Source organism: Armigeres subalbatus, chromosome 3 (genome assembly GCF_024139115.2).
Source record: "Armigeres subalbatus isolate Guangzhou_Male chromosome 3, GZ_Asu_2, whole genome shotgun sequence".
Lineage (NCBI taxonomy): Eukaryota > Metazoa > Arthropoda > Insecta > Diptera > Culicidae > Armigeres > Armigeres subalbatus.
Genome location: NC_085141.1, coordinates 98,376,354 through 98,396,358, shown reverse-complemented (window position 1 = coordinate 98,396,358; position 20,005 = coordinate 98,376,354). Strand labels below are relative to the sequence as shown.

At 37.0% G+C, this 20,005-nt stretch overlaps 1 protein-coding gene across 10 annotated transcripts in view; it reads right to left on the bottom strand.

Moving 5' to 3' along the window:
* Positions 1–4,993: 4,993 nt before the first annotated feature.
* Positions 4,994–20,005, bottom strand: part of LOC134225227 (high affinity copper uptake protein 1) — a 155,615-nt gene continuing 140,603 nt past the window's right edge. For 8 of the 10 annotated variants that reach the window (XM_062705114.1, XM_062705117.1, XM_062705112.1 and 5 more), the window contains one exon: positions 4,994–6,169. In XM_062705114.1, the coding sequence (XP_062561098.1) occupies positions 5,965–6,169 (205 nt within the window). In that variant the 3' untranslated portion in view covers positions 4,994–5,964. The remainder of the gene's footprint in view (positions 6,170–20,005) is intronic. The other 2 variants (XM_062705120.1, XM_062705111.1) reach the window with 1 other exon arrangement.

Here is a 20,005-nt window from a genome sequence, read left to right as displayed (position 1 = left end):
GCACTTTTTACATCTTCCTTCTCGCTTCTCATTTTTCGCTTCTCGTTTCTCACTATTCACTTCTTACTCCTCACTTTACTTACTTCACACTTCTCATTTTTCACTTCGTACTTCCTACTTCTCTCTTCTCGCTTCTCACTTCTTCCATCTTAAATCTCACACGCAGAAAAAACTACGTTAAAAACAAACATATTCTAGGTAAATCCAAACATAAATTCAGTTTGTTCTGGGATCAAAAATGAATATGTTTGGATCAAACATATTGTTGCATTTGAAGCGAACGAAAACCTTTTATTGAATCAAATGTGCGTTTCAAGTTGTTTCAACAAGCTAAATGTTTGAAGCAAACATGGATATTATTGTTTTAGTTCGACCACTCATAATATTTTCTCATCATTCTACCAATTTTCATATTCTGGTAGCATTTGACTACCAGATTTCACAATTCCAAACGTTCATATTTCATCCTACCTGTCTTTCTGTACATGAAAAACATCCTTATCATTAATTTGGACGCAAGAAAATATAGGGTAAAATGCCCAATAGTGGACCCCCTAGTAGCGAAATTCTGCTCTTCCTGGCATAAGGAGTGGAAATTTTCAAAATATTAATTTAGCGTGATATCTAATATCAAGCTCTGCATCTCCTCTTCACGATACATACATAAAACACTCAAATACTCGACGTTATTCGTTGAAATTTACATTTTAATGTCTGACTGAATTCGCAGTAGACCCCCTGGGGGTCCATAATAGGAAATTGCAGAGTCTATTATATAGAGTTGCGCAAAGAGGATCTTCTTACTCTTATTCTGAATGATGCTCTTGTTATTATGTTGAAAACTTTCATTTTTGTTCAACCCTTCAAGTGACTTCACGGGAGTGATCACTTCTAAAGCTTTTTAATTCGATAACCAAAGTCACCTACAGAGTGCAAACACGTGAGTTTCTTGTTGCAACTTTATTAGGAGGTGTTGAAGTTTTTTGAAGCTGTTTCTAGAACAAATCTAATACATTTCAATTCATGAGTTTTAATTCGCCATAATAATCATCAGGCGATAACAATACTTCCGCCTTACCAACAATCATTTGTTTACTTTGCTCGATAGGTAGACGGTTTGAAAGTTCAATAGGTAGATTTGGCTTCACTCTTTGCGTAACTCTATATATAATAGACTCTGGGAAATTGCTTCCCTATAGTCGACACCTGGGTGGTGCGAATAGAATCGATTTGGTTGTCAAACTGAAGCCAAACTATTCTATTGTGCCGGAGCCAAACATTGATGATTGCGGTTATGTTCGTTTCAGATCCTATATTGAGAAGTATTGTTATTACATATTCGAGAAAAAAAAAAACTTAGTTTGAGTTTTGTATTCATTGCAACAAATATTTTAATATTATATTTCAAGTGGAAAATTAGTAGGAATGCAATTAAAAAGCACTCGTAACGAAATTTCACGAGATTCAACAGCTGATTGGAGCAGGAATGTATGTAAACCATCGTAAAGTCATGTAGACTCTCGCGCATTTGTGCAGCCTCATGCAGCATGGAAAGAGAAATTCAAAGAGCGGGAAATGTTTGACAGCTAAGTAGGGATGAAACGATACCACTAAGGTATCGATACTTTTACTTTAAAGTAGTATCGAATAAAAGTATCGATACCACTAAAGTATCGAATTAAAAATATCGATACCTACTTGTATCATAGGTATCATATGAGTACTCATCAATTTGAAGTAAAATTAATTTGTGACTAACAAATAGTCATTCTTAAATTATGTTGGATGAAACACTGGTGGAAGGATTAAACACTTTCCATTATTATTACTATTTATAAAAATAATAATTCATGTTCCTATAGACGTAAATCTCTAATGCTTATTCAATGAATTATTAAAAAACAGCTGCAAATATTAGTGGAAATCCAAAATTACCCAAGATATTTGCATAATTTGTAATCGAGTTTGATGAAATTCTCAAGGATCGGCCACAAATAAGTGTTGAGCGGCAAAAAATAAATACTTGAAAGTATTAATTCGATTTAAATACTAAAATTTGAAAGATTCTTATGAAAAAATATGAATGTTTCTATTTATAAGATTTAATAGATTTTGAATTGAGTACTAAATTGATTCAACTACTTCAATCCGATACTAACTTGGTATCGGTATCAAAGTATCGATTCCAAAAGCACTTGGTATCGAATCAAAAGTATCGAGTATTTACTCGTATTTACTTGTATCGATTCATCCCTACAGCTAAGTAACTGCAAAATAATTTTGTTCATGGGAGTGATTTCAAAACATCCCTCTACTCGCTTGAGAGCAGAAAAGCGGCTCTATCCGCAGCACCCAGGTCGACACTTATTTGATTTTTATGTTCCGTTTCGGGACGTTCTTCTTCCGTATTATGGACCCCCCAAAACATTCCTATAATGGACACTCTCGTGTTTATTTTTTAAAGAATTTAAAAAAATCATCTAATTTTACTTTCCATAGCATTTCCAATGCATGTAATCAAATCATAGGACTGTAAGATAGGTTCTCCCGATGGAATTTCATAGCAAAATGTTTACATTGTGCTGTAATAATGCAAAAATGGCTGGAAATGGCCAAGATTTTTTTTAAGTACAGGTTTTCCGACTTGTCAATATCCCCAACTCAGGCATCTTGGATTTTTATATGGAATTTATGCTCGTTTGTTACGTTTTGCACTGAAAATTTACGTTTCCCCCCCGCGCTGGTTATTCCCATCTACTGACGAAGTCGGATAACCTGTACATAAAAAAATCTTGCTTTACCCTATGATTCCACTCTTGCTCCTGCTTCTCTGCTGACTTTCGATCGGATCCGATCCGAACTCGAGTTTTTGTTTAAGCCCGCAGTCCACTGTTTGTCATAATGACAAATATTTGTCAAGTTGATCCGGACATCTATCAAACCGATTAGAAATCGACATGGATATCAGGCTGACTTGACAAATATTTCTCATTATGACAAACAGTGTACTGATAGCTTTACTTTTGCAAGACCGAGCGAGGGGCTGCCCACGCTGCTCACTAGTGTATGTATAAAACAAACAGGGATTTAATTTGGTTTCAAAAATAAATATGTTTGATTCAAACAGATTCAAACATATTACCATTTTGGAAATAAACATGTATGTATATTTTTGAAGTAAATGGATGAAATTTGTATCCGTATATCTTTTTTAAAATCAGTTTATAAGATACTGAAACGTCATTAATCAATGTTTATTGATACTTATATCATAGGCAGGTCATCATAAAGGTGTTTCATGGACAAATCAGCAGAATTCGAAGGAGTTTCACTATTCTATAAAGATTACCGTTTAGGGTGGCCATCTTGTCCCACTTTCCCTTAACTATCTTGCATTTATCCAATTAATTTTAGCAAAAACAAAAATTGCAATTTTCGAGTGTGTAAATATACCTAAATCCATGATTTTTGCGACCAGAAGAGGAAGTCCGCGACAATTTCGCAAAATTCGCGAAAAAACGAATATCTCAAAATCTGCGACTTGTAACAGTCTTGCAATTGTGTATATTTTTTATCATGGATATTTTGATTCCCTACTATTTATTCTTAGATACTACTTTTTCTCAAAAACTAACGATTTCCGAGATTTTCTAAAACTATGGTATCAAAAACACAAAAGCCCTTCCCAAACGCTTCTCGCGAATCAAAACGACCGTTCATCATGACAAAACACTTTTATACAGTTATACTGACATAAAATAATGTATAGGGTAACCATACCCTTAGTAGAGGTAACACCAATAGTGGAGGTAGTGGGGTTTTAATGAGATTTATCATATTTATATACTTTACGATGGTTTCAGTTGATGCGTCGTGCTTTAAATACCCTGTTAAATGCAACTTATCTTAAGATTTCGCTTGAAAAACTATTCAAAACAATGATTTTTCTTAACAAATTTGACTCCCTTGCACCTATAATGGTGTAACTGTAGCAATAGTGGCGAGTCTCATAATAAACCAATGGATAGCACCACTATGGGAACCAAAATTAATTTTTACCGCCACTAAAGGAACAGTGTACCCATAGTGGTTCAAGCAATATTTGGTAATTGGGTTGTTTAGGGGTATATATGTTTTTACATATTCTGAATCTGCATAAAAAACTGAGCCTAACCCCAATTTTTCAGAATTTTTGGAGCCCCGGAACTATTTTTAATTTGCATTTTAAATTTGTATGGGACTAAAAATTTGTTCCTATGCTGCATGGGCCAAATGTCATTCTATGAATGTTAGTGTCATTCTATCGATTGAAATGGCTTATTGTTTGCTGCACAAAAATGTAAATAAAAGGTTTACAAACAAATTAAAAATATGTTGGAGATCAGGAAAACATGCTCTTTATGTTAAACTATAAAAAACCTCATATTTTTCTTTGCTAAACAACCCAATTGTTGATGTTAAATGGCATCTATCTCATTTTTGTTAGTAAATTTATTAGTTTATCTATTGGCTAAGATATTAGAGCTGTAAATTTCCCATAATTATCAATTTTTAAAAAATATTTTCTTTTGTGGATCTACTAATACCTCCACTATTGGTACCGTTACGTTATATTTTAAATTTTTATTATTTACTGACTTGGTGTGGAACCGGTGGAACCGCTCATATCGATTTTCCCATCACTGGCACTTTTACAACCACTTGATCTATATCTTCAACCGTTGGTGCTCAATGTTGCTGTCGAAGCAACGCCGGCCGAAAGAAACCAAAGCTACTTTCGGATGCTTCTTAACCTTATCACATCGTTAGTTTTTCTCGTTGAGAAAGTGTGTATGCTCTGGATCCATAATATACATATCCAGTGGAGCCGATGGGTTCGTAATACGGCTGACGAATATTACCTGACGATTGGTAGCATTTACATATTTCTACAGTTCATTTGACAAATGTAGAAGAAACAAGGGCGTTCGGATTAAAAAAAGAGTTTTCAACATCTATTTGCATAGGTTGTTATACTAGCCTATGAATAAAAATAGTATATATTCTGTTCAATAATGTCTATAGCTATGTGTTTGACCCTCGGGAGTGTCTATATTGTGTTTTTTTTACAAAATTCGTTTTTTTTTCTTACACTTGTTGGGACAGTATCATCACAATTCCATATTCAGGCGTTCTTTGTCTTAAAAACAATCTGTTGCTGTTGACATTTAGCACTTTACAGGCTGCTTACATTTATGCTTACTACAGTTTGAGGCCATTATACAGTTGGCATGCGACACATTATGACAAAATCATACAATATCTATGGGGGATATTTTACGGCTTTATCGCTTTGCATTTCTATTTCCGTCATGAGTTTTCGTCGATTATAAATATTTATACTGATACTGATATTTGATCAAAGATCGATTTTGACTCCTGAAAACATTCATGAGAATAATAGAAATTCAACCAGCTGAAGTCGTAAGCCACGTTGTTTTTACGGGGCATAACATTTTTGTTCTGCTTTTGTTTAGTTTGAGAATTATCTGAATAATATAACGAATAATTAAAAAAATAAAAACGAAATGGAAATCAAACCAATTAACCTATCCGAACCAGACCAGCTAAAACTTGAACGATTCTTCTCGAAGTCTTTTATCTTCACTAAATCTTACTAACAAGTAACTTTAAAAATGTATTGATGAGTTTCCATTTGCATACTCCTTTCACGCATCAGACTATCATCATTGTATCGCAGATAATTACCTATTTTTCCCACAATCATTCGATTTGACGCGAAAATTAGTCCCCAAGGATCCACCTGTGGGCTAGGAGAAGATATCTCAACACGTATCGGCGTTGTTTGCATGGTGGACGTGACCGGCCAAGACGAAGACAATGATATTAGAACAGCGCTGTCGCGTCGATAGCCGGCGTCATGCGACGGTGCAGGGAGGCTACCGAGGTGGACAGGCCGGGCTGCTAGTGGCAGTGTTCGGTAACATCTACAATTACCGATTTTTTCCATCCGAACAGGAAATATCCGAGGGCAGCCCCCAGCACGACGGCGATGCATAGCCACGTGTTGTACGTCATGAAGATCAACATCAATAGGAAGCTCAGCGTCACCTGGAGGATGTGCAGGAACGTCTGGAACAGGTGCATTGCCGAGAGCATCGTGGGCCTGCTGAAACGGGCAAAGGAGAAGAACGATGAGTGCTTGCTGTGCATTAGGTAGGCACTAATTAGCATAATTATATCCTTGCTTGAATTTAACAATGTTAATTACATATTATGACAGACTATTTTGAATACCACCGATGCAAGCGTTATTTTTCCATAGAAAATTTAAAATCAGGGTAGTTTAAAAAGCGCAACTTTTTTAACAAATAAACCAAAATAGTAAAAAACTCATTTGTTCCATAAAAAATACAAATGTAGAAAATATATATTTATAAAGTAAAGAAAAATAATAATCATAAATACCTACATGGTAAGGTTGGACAGACTCCGGCCACGCTGCCGATTATGCGTGACGTGTTCTGCTTTGTCGAGTGAGTGATAACACATTAGTGCTGTCCAATGAGCAGCTCGAAGTAGCTCGAAGTTGTTTCTGTCCTGCTCGTTCTTTTTTGTCAACAAATGGGCATGAGCAGGACAGGGAGAAACTTCGATACTTCGAGCTCTCATTGGACAGCACTATTACACACAACGAGGCATAGTGAGACGAAAGGCATAACAATACCGCAGAGAAAACGATAAAAATGCAGGAATAAGAGATGCTGGTCATAAAGCCCCATGCTAGTTTTATTTACACAAATTTGAAACAAAAAATTCAAACAAAAAATAAAGAAGAATAGCAAAATTAAGTAACATTCAAGTAAATCTACACCACGTGAATGGAGCGACAGCTGTACTTTATGACAGATTTGCTTAGAGCAAACTGAATGTTATCAATAATTGATAATATATGCGAATATGCGTCCTTTCAGGAGTTATCAACGAACAACAGTAGGATCTTGAGTATTTCTTCAAATACTTCCAAATTAATTCACAAAAAAGATAGCAAGCTCCCTGGGTTGCAATTTTGGTGAATGGAAAAGCAAAAAAAAATCCAATCATAGGGTTTGTTAAACGAGATATTGTTGCGTTTATGATGGCGGTGCCGACAATTCATGGGAAAACGGAAATATTTGTTGCCGCGGCATACTTTCCCGGAAATGCTGATGATGTGCCTCCACCAGAAGTAGCCGCTTTTATCTCATATTGCAGAAAGCAAAATAAAACTTCCATTATCGGTTGCGATGCAAACGCTCATCACACAATATGGGCTAGTCCAGATATCAATCAAAAAGGTGAACACTTGTTAGACTACGTTGTAAAAAATGAAGTAGAAAAAAAAATCAATAATTGGCATGTATCAGAAGAAATACCTTTATTTGATCACTTGTACAAATTATTTGAATATGACGCTGGAAATCTACCCATCGAAATCAAAGATCCCAGGAAAACCAACTGGGATTTTTATGTCACATATTCAATAAGTGAAGCGGAAAACTTGAGCACCTCACTAACATTAACTTTCGTTTGATTCAGGTTTTTTAACTGCCTCGTATACACGGTTAGATGACTTCACCCATTAATGGGTACTATGGGTTCAAGAAAATGGGTGAATTTTTCACGGTGGGAATAATATCAACAATAACATAGTACCCATTAATGGGTAAAGTCATCTAACCGTGTAGAGGGACTTAAAAGTTAAAACCAGAGACGATGGTATTATATAGAGACACGCGGAGAGAATAAAAGCAATTCTGGCTTCACGACCAGCAGACAAAAATAATCTGTGCGATCGGCAACATATAAATTTGTTAGAACTTGAAGTGACTCTCAGTGTGAGCAGTTATTTCGTTTGCTTCAACTACATATTTTGTGTTCTTTAGCACCATTTCCTTATATTCAACAATGAATATGTTTAAATACCATATATAAATTTGCTATGAGAACTCTGAAAACATCTTCATTTACTAAACTTTCCAAACTTTTTCATAATTTCTATTATGTTGATTACAATACCTATCTTGCATTTAGTACCGATTGGTAATGTTTGTTTACTTTGCTCGTTTGGTACCGCGTTTGACGGTTCGTTTGGTACTTTCGGCTTCACTGTTTGCGGGTCTCTATCTATAAACAACGTCTCTGGTTAAAACTAATGTTATTCTCACAACGATTGATAGTGTTCAATGAAACATTTGCGCCAGTAGGAAAGTACAACCTCACATTACCAGTACGAACTTGTGGCTGGATTCTCTGGAATGAGGCTATCATCTGCCGATTATCTGCAGATCTGCTTGGATGCTTCCACCTCGTAGTAAGGAATTTGGTAAAGTAAATAAGCTTGTCTTATGGTTGGATAACTGTGCGACCCAAAACAAGAATTGGAACCTTTTCCTCCATTTATTCATGTTAGTGAATTCTAAAAACATTCAAATGAAGGAACTGGTTCTGAGATTCTTTGAATCAGGGTACACATTTAGGGCAGTAGACACCTTCCATACTGCCGTTGAAGGAGCCATGCGGCGATATCCGCATATCACATATTCAGATTTCAAAGCTGTAGTTCAGGGAGCAAAACGTTCGTACTGAACAAGCTCAGCCCGCGGCCGTACATTAACAGCATAAGGCAGGCAGTTATTTAGAAAGTCAGCTTAGAATTTTACTACAGCAACTCTGTGCACAGAGATGATTTGAGAAGTTTTAAAATATTCATAACTAAGAAAAGATATTGCTTCGAAGGATTTTGAGCTGAAACAGCGCTTTAAGAAACAATACAAGCGTCAAGGAATTGACGAAGAAAGAAAATCAACTTTACTTGGTACAATATTACCAATGATAGAGGTGAAAAGGCAGCAGTTTTGGATTGATCTACCTACAATTAAGAAACGAGATTAAATCAATATTGATTACAAAGTAATTCGTTATGAATATGCGTTCTATATTATGTTATTATGTACCGATTTACATAAATCTGAATTAAACCAACAATAAAAATAAATTACAATTTTATCATAATTAAACATTCTTAGTTGCTTTTATATAATCATAATCATGATGGGATTAATATGCGGTTATTTTTACAATGGGACAATGGGACTTAATAATTAGGAAAAAAATATGATTTTATGATACTTGAGTGAAAACTATTGGTAATTGAGCAGACAAATGACCAAACACGTCTTTACTGTTTGAAGTGTAATTCAGGAATGATTTATTTTCTACAAATTATACGTATGTCAATGAACAGTGTAACAGGTTGCTTACTATGATCAATGAGTTGCGTTGTACTTCAACACTCCTCCTCAACACATGATCTCTACTCCAGACATAGTTCTCAGTTTTTCCAAACGGACCGGTTTCGTGAGAAGATCTGCAATCATTTCTTCGGTACAGCAGTAGATAAAATTGACTTCTTGTTTCATTTTCATATCCCTTGCGTAATGATACCGGGTATCAATGTGTTTTGTCCTGTTACTGATTTTATCATTTTCAAGCATTTTCAGGGCACTTTGATTATCTTCATAAATCACAGGGATAGCTGGATGTGCGCCAAGATCGTGCAGTAACCGTTTCTTCATTCGGTGATGTAGTGGTGACCGGAGTGGTTTGTTTCTGCCGTGCAGTGATTAAAAAACAACTAATTACGTGTAAAATTGCGACAGTGCCGCGAAAAAGTGCTTTTATTCGCGTGCCCTAAAGTGCTAAGTGACGAAATAACCAAAAGACAAATTGTGTCTGCTGGTTATTCTCGTTCAATTTTGGATTTTTCAGCCCCAGCAGCAGCTGGTGGCCGGTAAATTTTTGTGCTTTGTTTTGTCTCTTTGTGTTCTGTGTCGTCTGCATGGTACCGTTTGCTAGCTGTGTAGGGCATAAACGAGATGGTTGAGTGCAGTGAGTGTGGCATGGGGATCCTGCCCAGTGATTTGCCAATGAGTTGTTCTGGTTGTGGTTGCGCTAAAGTGTACCACTACAAGTGCACATCCATGACTAAACCATTGGCAAAGCTGGTCACGGAGAATGATAATGTTGTGTTTAAGTGTGATAATTGTTTATCAAGCCAGTGTTGTGGCGAGCAGAATGTATTGCTTTCGAACGTCCAAAAGATCGAAGAGGAAATGAAGAAGATTTCTTCTATGTCTGATTCGATCGAGGGCATTCGAGATAACATTGCTGCTCAGATAAACATCGCGCTAAAAGACGGGATGGAACAATTGGGGAAAAGGGTGCAAAATGCCCTAAATGATGCAGTTAATGGTTTTCGGGACTTAATTGGAAATGAATTGAAAAATATGAAAGGATCATTTTTACAATTTGATGCGACCAATAAAGTAGCTGCAATGAATGTGTCACAAGGTACATCAAGATCGTCTTCGGAATCGAATTTGAATCCCAGAGGTAAAAAGCGTAAAGTTCAAGAAGACGTTGATGATGTTTTCAATGAGAATATTAGCTTCGCGGATGTCGTTAAAAAAAGCACTGGGACTAAAAGTAGTAGTTATAAAGAAAGCAAGAAAAGTGTTGCCATTAATGATGTAAAAGTGGCTCGTAAGACTCGTCCGGTTATTGTGATAAAACCGAAAGAGTCCAATCAAAGTAGCGATGATACTCGCAAGTTTTTGAACAAAAAGTTAGATCCAAAAACACACAAGATCAGTAACTTTAGAAACGGGAAAGACGGCTCTATTATTGCTGAGTGTGCAACAGGGTATAATGTTAACGCTGTCAAAGAAGGCATTCAAAGCGAATTGGGTGAGAGTTATAACGCTGTTGTCCCATCATCGGTGCCAAGATTGAAAGTGATGGGCATGTCTGATAAATTTTCCTCCGATGACTTCATTCAGATCTTAAAAGATCAGAATGAAGACATCGCTATAAATGATGTTAAAGTCGTTAGGATGTATGAAAATCCACGTTTTAAGTACAACAAGTACAACGTGGTAATTGAAGTCGATAAAGAGACTCATAGTTGTTTGATAACCGCGAAAAAAGTAAACATAAGGTTCGATCGGTGCCTTGTAGTTCCAGAGATTAGCGTTTTGAGGTGTTTCCAGTGTGGAGAATTTGGGCACATGAGTACGGAGTGTAAGTATGACATTGCGTGCTCAAAGTGCAGTGAACGTCACAAGACCTCGGATTGCACGTCAACTGTATTGAAATGTGTCAATTGTTTAAAAATGAATAAGGAACGTAAAATTAATCTGGACGTTAACCACGGGGCATTTAGCACCGAATGTAAAGTTTACAAAAGATTATTTGATCGGAAAAAGAGCAGCTTACGTTTCAATGAATAGCAACCAAGTTCCAGTAGTAATGTGAATAAGTTAAATATTATGTATTTCAATATTGCTGGGTTATCCACAAACTACGTTGCTTTACGTAAGATTGTGGAAGATACACGTCCGTTTTTAGTCTTTCTATCTGAAACACATATTATCGACATTGATGCTTTTGATCAATATAGTATTCCGGGTTACAGTGTGGCTGCTTGTTTATCACATTCGAGACACACTGGCGGTGTTGCTATTTATGTCAAAGAATCGGTTCAGTTCAAGCTTCAATTAAACGAAGTTTGTGATGGAAACTGGTTCTTAGGCATTACAGTTGTACGTGGCATGAAGATGGGTAACTATGGTGTTTTGTATCACTCTCCCAGTTCTAATGACCAGCGATTTGTTGAAATTTTTGAAAACTGGTTGGAGAGGTTTCTAGATCATAGCAAATTAAATGTACTCGCTGGCGATTTCAATATCAATTGGTGTGACGTTCATAATTCGAAGCATTTGAAACATTTGGCAGATTTTTTCAACTTAAAACAGAAAGTTTTTGATTATACGCGTATTTCCCGGCACAGTAACTAAGTTCATGATAATTTCGCGGAACCGAATAAGTGAAAATGTCTCTGTTATGATGGATGATGAGGCAATTGATCGCGTACGGGAGATTAAATATCTTGGCGTGATTATTGATGACAAGCTAATATTTGACAAACATATTGACAATGTTATCAAGAAAATTGCCAAGAAGTATGGAATTCTTTGCCGATTAAAAAACGATTTGACCATTGCTAGTAAAATATTGTTGTATAAATCAATCATCTCTCCTCATCTGGATTTCTGCCCGTCCATCTTATTCTTGGCTAACGGTGCACAAATATCGAGATTACAGCGTTTGCAAAATAAAATAATGCGCTTGATTTTGAGATGCAATAGGTTCACTTCCTCAACTTTTTTGTTAGACGCCTTGCAGTGGCTGTCAGTGAAGCAACGCATTGTTTATTTGACTATGGTGTTCATTTTTAAAGTAATTAATGGTTTGCTGCCTCGATATTTGTGTGATCGAATTGAAAGAGGAAGTGACATTCATAGATATAATACGAGAAACGCGGTTGATGTAAGGACACCTTTCTTTTTGCATGGTGCTTCACAAAATTCATTGTTCTACAAGGGTGTAAATGTTTTCAATTCGATGCCTACACACATCAAACGTGCAGCGACACTAGCACAGTTCAAGAGACAATGTATTTCACACGTCAAAGCTGCATTTTAGACAGCTACTCCACAATTTTTTAGCATTAACTAATTTAAGTTTTGACGAAGTTTTACCCAACGGATACTTTTGTGTGTTTTATTTTTATTTTATTTATTGTTTTTGGGGCATTAACGACTACAAGGATCGCCTCGATGATGTCGGGGGGTTTTTCCATTATTGACGTAATTATTAATTTAACTTTTCTTTGTGTAGTCTACAAGAGTTTGAGCCTCGCGCGCGAAATACAGGTATAAATTATTTCAAATTTAATTTTCGTGTGCCACATTTTGATCTGTTTGAATGATTAGGAGTGAATGACTTTTGTATGGTTACTGCTGAAAGAGTTTTGAATGTTCGATATAGCTATCCAGTAGATTGTTTCGCGGTTAAACTGAAACTTTTGATATCGACGGAGCGGTATCACAAGTGTTGGTGCCTGTATTGTCGAGAATCAAAAATTGACTTGATACGCGATTCCTGGTGAAACTTTTGAAATCTGTGCGAGAGGTATCACAAGTTTTGCATTTTCATAGAGCTGTATGTATCACTACTGATGTTTTAGCAAGATTGCGGTTTTGGAAAGATCAGTTTTTTAAATTTATATTTTTTGCTGTATAGTGATGTAAAATATTCAAATTTATATCTGTCATAAGAAATCGGATCGTTTTTCTTTTTGGAAATCCGATTAAATGCATATCAATTAATTATCTTAAAGATAACTCGTCTAGCTCAAACCCTTGTAGGGGTATGTGGCGGGACCATCATCATCATCATCATCATCATCATTTCTTGAACAGATTCTACGAACTCTGCTTCAGCCGTTGAGAACGACGCACACGTTTGCTTGCGACATGCCCAAGTAATTGTTCCTCCGTTGTATTTCATCAGGAAACCGCTATTGGACTTTCTATCATCTCGGCATTCAGCCCAATCAGCATCGCAATATCCCAGTAATTCTTCATTCTTCTTCGTATTGCTCAGTCGTAGCCATAAGTGTTTGGTTGTCATCAGGTAACGAGCAACCCGTTTAAGTTCTACCCAATCATCTTTATTCGGACAACTAGTTTTTCTGCTTAAAATGGACACAGCTGCAGAGATATCTGGTCTGGTATTAACTGATACATACAGTAACTGGCCCATAAGTTTTTGATATTCTTTGTTATCTGGAAGACAATCATTTGATTCATGCTTGTAATATCCTGGGTCTAAGGGTATTTTTGATGGTTTAGCTTCTATTAATCCGGATGAGTTTGCAATCTGCTCGATATAGCGTTCTTAGCATATGAAGAAATCTCCATCCTTATTTTGCTTGACTTCCATTCCCAAATACCAGTGGATTTCTCCCAGTGATGTAAGCGCAAATCTGTTTTGTAAAGCTTTTTCCGTTTCAACGATTAGATTGTTGTCCTCGCTTGCAACCAAAATGTCATCCACATAGACTGGAACATAACAATGCTTTCCTCCTCTTAGCCTCGTATACAAACATGGATCAGATTTACAACGCTTGAAACCTTGTTGTTCTAGTACTGAGTTGAGCTGTTGGTTCCATGCTTTAGCAGCCTGTTTTAATCCATATAAGCTTTTGTATAATCGATAGACTTTATGTTCGCTTCCTTTAACCACAAATCCAGCTGCATATAAATCTCCTCTTCAAGGATGCCGTTCAAGAACGCAGTCTTGATGTCGTATTGGCGTACAGACATCCCTCTTTTTGCAGCAATTGCCAATAAAGTACGAAAAGTTGTTTGACGTACACTGATTCCTCATATATGGGTCACTTTGTAACAATAATTAGTCACTCCATTTTGTATGTTGATCAAATGGAAAAGACCCATATTAGTGTTTGACCCATGATTGTGGGGTCAGTGTACAACCGGAGCAAATATTTCGTCATAATCAACGCCATATTGTTGGCTAAATCCTTTTGCTACCAGTCTTGCCTTAAATCTTGAAATCTCTCCATTAGTATCTTTTTTTTTTATTTTGTAGACCCATTTGACGCCAATCGCTTTTCTTTTATCAGGTAGATCAACTAACTTCCATGTGTTGTTTTCTTCAATTGAATTAATTTCTTCCATCATTGCCATCTTCCATTCCTCTTTATGGTTACTTGATAAAGCTTCTGCAAAACTCAATGGCTCCTCCTGACATTCTGTAACCGACCAAATTCGCTCGAACCACTTAGGGGGGACTCCTTTTGGTATAACTCCTGCAAGTTCCGGCTCGCGTTCTGGTTCAGGCTCATCATTTGTCACTTGAGGCACAGAAGTTCCATTATCCAGGCTTATTATTATGTCATCGTTATTCTGCTCTTCCATTTCAAATTCTTGATACAAATTTTCATCAAATTTTGCATCCCTACTGATAGTGATAGTACAATCCATTCGGTTCAGAAAACGATATGCCTTGCATCCATCTGCGTAACCAACAAATGTTAACTTTTCTGCTTTCTTGTCAAGCTTCCTACGCTTCTGTTTTGGAATATGCACGAACGCCGTTGATCCAAATATTCGCATATGTGTATATGATGGCTTCTTCCCGTAGTAGACCTCATAGGGGGTTTTGTTTGACGATGATATTGGTAAACGGTTTTGAATGTAATTTGCGGTTGCTAGGGCTTCTCCCCAGAACCTTTTTTCCAGTTTTGATTCTGCTAACATACATCTCATCATTTCGACCAGGTTTCGATTCTTTCTTTCTACTACACCATTTTGCTGAGGGCTATAGGGAGCGGTTAGCTGCATCCGGATTCCATAATTAGCACAAAATTGTTTCAATTTACCGTTGCTGAATTCTCCTCCACCGTCTGCCCGCATGATTCTTGGTTTTCTTCCAAATTGATTTTCCATTAAACTAACATACTCTTGGATCTTGATAAAAGTTTCAGATTTGAATCTCATCAAGTATACTTCAGTATAACGGGAGAAATCATCAATGATCACCAGACAAAATCGGTTTCCGCTCGGTGTACACTCTTCGAATGGTCCACACAAGTTCATATGAATCAAGTCACCCACGGCCACTGTTCTGCTTTCCGATTCTTTCGGGAATGAAATACGGCTTTGTTTTCCTTCACAGCACGTGCCACAGATGGTTTGAACCCCACAGTTCTGCATCATCATACCGGTTCCCATTTCGTCGCGCACAATTCGCATAATCGCATCCGCGTTCCGGTGTCCTAACCGGCGATGTCACAAATGAATACATTGTTGGGAATGGTCGGCCACAGTAACCAATACTCTTTCGGGTCCAGCCTTCAAATGATATAAACTGCCTCGCCGCTCTCCTATCAGGTAAACCACATCATTCTTCACTATCTTGCAAATTGTTTGGTTGAATATAACTTCGAATCCTTCATCGATTATTTTGCTAACACTTAATAAACTTCCAGAAAGCGCTGGTACATGATAGACATCAGATAGTTGAACCTTAACTGCTTTGCCTTCATCATTAACGCCTCGGAATACACCTGTACCAACGCCAGTTCCTTGAACTTTATTTCCATCCGCCAAACTAATACTAGTTCTCCGCGAAGCATCCAATCTATCCAGCAAACGTACACCATTCGTCATATGAGAAGTTGCGCCAGATTCCAATAACCACAATGCGTCACCAGTGTGCTCACCAGCCGCCAAACACATTTCGATTTCATCATTCACTGCTAGCTGTACCTTTTGATCTCTGGGCTTCTGCTGCTTTCTCTTGTCATTGATGAACTTTCTATAATCCCGACGAAAATGACCTTCTACTCCACAATAATGGCAGGTTACCTTCTGTTTCATGGATAGTTTGTTTATCTCATCTCCACCAGTTCGTAACACCTTTTCCATCGATTGGTTTTCTTCACGTCCCTTCCATTCATCAAGGAGCTTACCTTTCACATACTCCATGGTTAGATCCGCTTCTGGTCGACTCTCCAACGCCGTAATGAAACTTCCATACGATTCCGGTAAGCTTGATAAAATCATGGCCACTATCCAGTGTTCCTTCAGCTCTTTTCCCATAGCAATCAACCGGTTGGTTAGGCAGGTTATCTCGTTCAAATGTTCAGACATGCTTCCGCCTTCCAACAGCCTCTGGGAACATAGCTTGCGAAGAACATGGACCTTGCTCGCCAAAGATGACCGTTCATGGTAAGTTCGTAATGCGTCCCACATCTCCTTACTCGACGATGCTCGAATAACATGCGAAAGTTGCCCATCTTCAACTGAGAGCCCAATGAGTGCACGTGCCTTCGCATCTTTCGTGATCCAATCTGCAGGCGGATTTTGAGGCTTCTGTTCATTGACGACGCTCAACAGGTCCTCTTGAATCAGTACAAGCTCCATTCGAAATTTCCATACCGCATAGTTGGAATCACCAAGCTTCTTGAAAGACGTCACTCATCCTACTCGAATCTCTTGGAATAGCTGGTAACGATTTCACAGTTTAGATTGAGTTATCCTCTTCAATGAGTTCTTCTGGGCTCATAGCCTATTGGTAATTAAGCAGACAAATGACCAAACACGTCTTTACTGTTTGAAGTGTAATTCAGGAATAATTTATTTTCTACAAATTATACGTATGTCAATGAACAGTGTAACAGGTTGCCTACTATGATCAATGAGTTGCTTTGTACTTCAACAAAAATACGGCGTTTGTTAAGCGATGCAAATTGAAACGTTTTTTGAACTAAACTTAAAATCGTCAAAAATGCAAATGGAACTGATATGCGATTCACGGCAGAAATAGAAATTTCAGTCTTTTTCATGCTGGTATAATAAATTATATTATACAATTACAATAGAGAACACTTCCCGTGTTCTATCATTAATTCACATGAAGACTGTATTGCAAACTAGTGTCAATGCAGCCCAGGAGAGCTATTCAACAAACGAATGAGGTCACTGAGATAAATTGCACCAGGAGCGATGATGCTGGCATTCTGGCCAATGAAATATTTACTGAACAGAAAATTGAATGGGCGATTGATGCTTTTGCACCCTTCAAAGCACCAGGAAGGAATGTAATGTCTTGTACTATTGCAGAAGGGAAAAGTAATCATTACACCTATTCTGACTTAATATAAGGCCTACAAATAATGGAAAAACTAATAGCGTATAAAATCGTTTTATTTAACGGAAACTTTTCTAAGCAAATATCAGTACCAGCGCTACACAAGCCACATAGTTACAAAGTTGGATAGATCTTTTGAAGCAAAAGAAAATTCATGTGCAGCGTTCATTGACATTGAAGAAGCATTCGATAACACATCTCACAGTTCAATGAAGTGTGCTATGTTGAAGCGAGGTTTTGATGTATACATTGTTGATTGTATTGGACAGATGTTATCAAAAATAGAAATATGTATCAGAAAACCTTGGAAGTTCATCAATTAGTGTGAGAGCAGTTAACGGGTGTCCCTAAGGAGGCGTGCTATCACCTCTATTGTGGTTTTAACGTTGATGATCTTCTCAAATCAAACAACTCGAGGCATTGGAATAATTGGCTCTGCCGTTATATTGGTAAGAGGAAAATGTAATGCCAATTGCCCTAAATTTCGCCACATTATTCGCGAAGTCGAAGCAAAGTTCTTCACACAAACAATGACAGTTCTTTATGGGTTTTTACAGTAGAGCAACAGAGAGGAGGAGATGGCGGCCATGTTTCACTCAAACTCTGACAGATACCAATGGGGTTTCCCATAGGAGGGAAGAGCAGAATTTGCTTCGACTTCGCGAATGGTGTGAAAAGGAAGAATTATTTATAAATCCTTCAAAGGCCACATCAATGGCGTTTACAGAAAAAAGAACAAATTCATTTCCTATTTTGAAATTGAAAAGGACAGATTTGAAACTTTCAAACTCAGTCAAGCATCCTGGGGTTCGACTAGACAGTAAATTGAATTGGAACTTACATCTTGAGGAAGCACTTAGCAAAGCTGATTTTTTTTTAACTTATTCAATACAAAAATCGTTCGAACCTGAACATGAAAGATTTCTATTTTATCATTGGAAATCCATTCTGCTGCCTATCAACCGTTGTCATCGGACAGAAAACATACCAGAGGGATATAAATGGGTCAAGGAAGTGAGAAAGGGGTTTAGAAACTGTAGACTTTACATGATATGATAATATAACTCATTATCACTTTCAATGACTGTATTTAATTAAGAAAATGTTTACCCAATTAAACAGTAAAATTGTTGATTAATTATATGTGTGAGAAGTAGGCGTTAGATTTTTTTTCTTTCTGATGTAATGATTTTAGTTTAGATGTTTTAACTTACTCTACTTAACTAATGAGGTAGTTGAGGCAGGCTTGCCGTGAACTCCTCGCCGAGTGAAAAATGAGCAAGAGTCGGAGTTTTTTGAGGAGCAGATAATAGCATCAAAATTCACAACAATGAGCATCATCAATCCCGAGCTTGTGCGTCGCAAAACAAGAGCAATTTTGACGTTCATTTTTTTCTTGTGGTGCGTCACAGTGTTTAGTTTGAATGCGCCTGAAGTAGTAGGCGTCGATAAGGAGCACTGGAGCAGAAGGTATAAGAGATGAAGATCCTTTTGTTTTGTGCTACCAAGTAATAACAACCAACGTACCCAGGGTGACCACTCTAGTTGACAAAACAAAATCCCGGGTTTTTCCCGGTTTTCCCGGTAGGCTTTTAAAAATTTTCCCGGAAATTTTTAAAAGTGCCTGGGAGGGTTTTGATTATGTAAAACAATGTATTTTGTTTGAACAAAGAGAATAGTTTCTTGGTATATAACATGTACATTGTACAACAATCCAATACCAATTTCATCTCATGCTTTTTTTTCTGACATGACAATTTCTTACTCCCATATACCTACATGAATGTTTTTTTCGCAAATAGTTTTTTTCGTCTTTATACTCTTTATATTCGTCAATGAATACATATCATGTGTGCCGTCGCATTTATATAACATCAATAAAACATTCAAATTGTTAGTAACGTTGAATGTTATAATAAAGTCAGGAATATTGCTTACTCGCAAAAATACAACACAGAATAATTTAGCTATGGAATTTTTGTATCAAACAATATTAAACCTTTCCTACAACAAAGAAGGTATTGCTTGTCACTATTATAACTTGAATACAACAAGTTTTTTATTTTTCTAAAAAATATATGTTTTTGGTGTTACTTGGGTCGCGGAATGTTGTTTTAAAACAACAAACCAAAAATACATTTAATGTTAATAATTTCAATGGTTATTTACGTTAAAAATAGAATAAGAGATCGGCAAAGACGCCATCTTGTTTCCTATCGAACCGTCAAAATCGGTTCCAATTCGACTTGTTTGCATTTTGCATTTATATAAAGCAAGCAAAAAGTTCAAGTGCTGCCAGTATTGTTTTCACAATTTCATGCATTTTCATACGTTGCCATTTCGACAGTTTTCACTCCTCCGGTCTCTGGTTATAAGGTTGCTA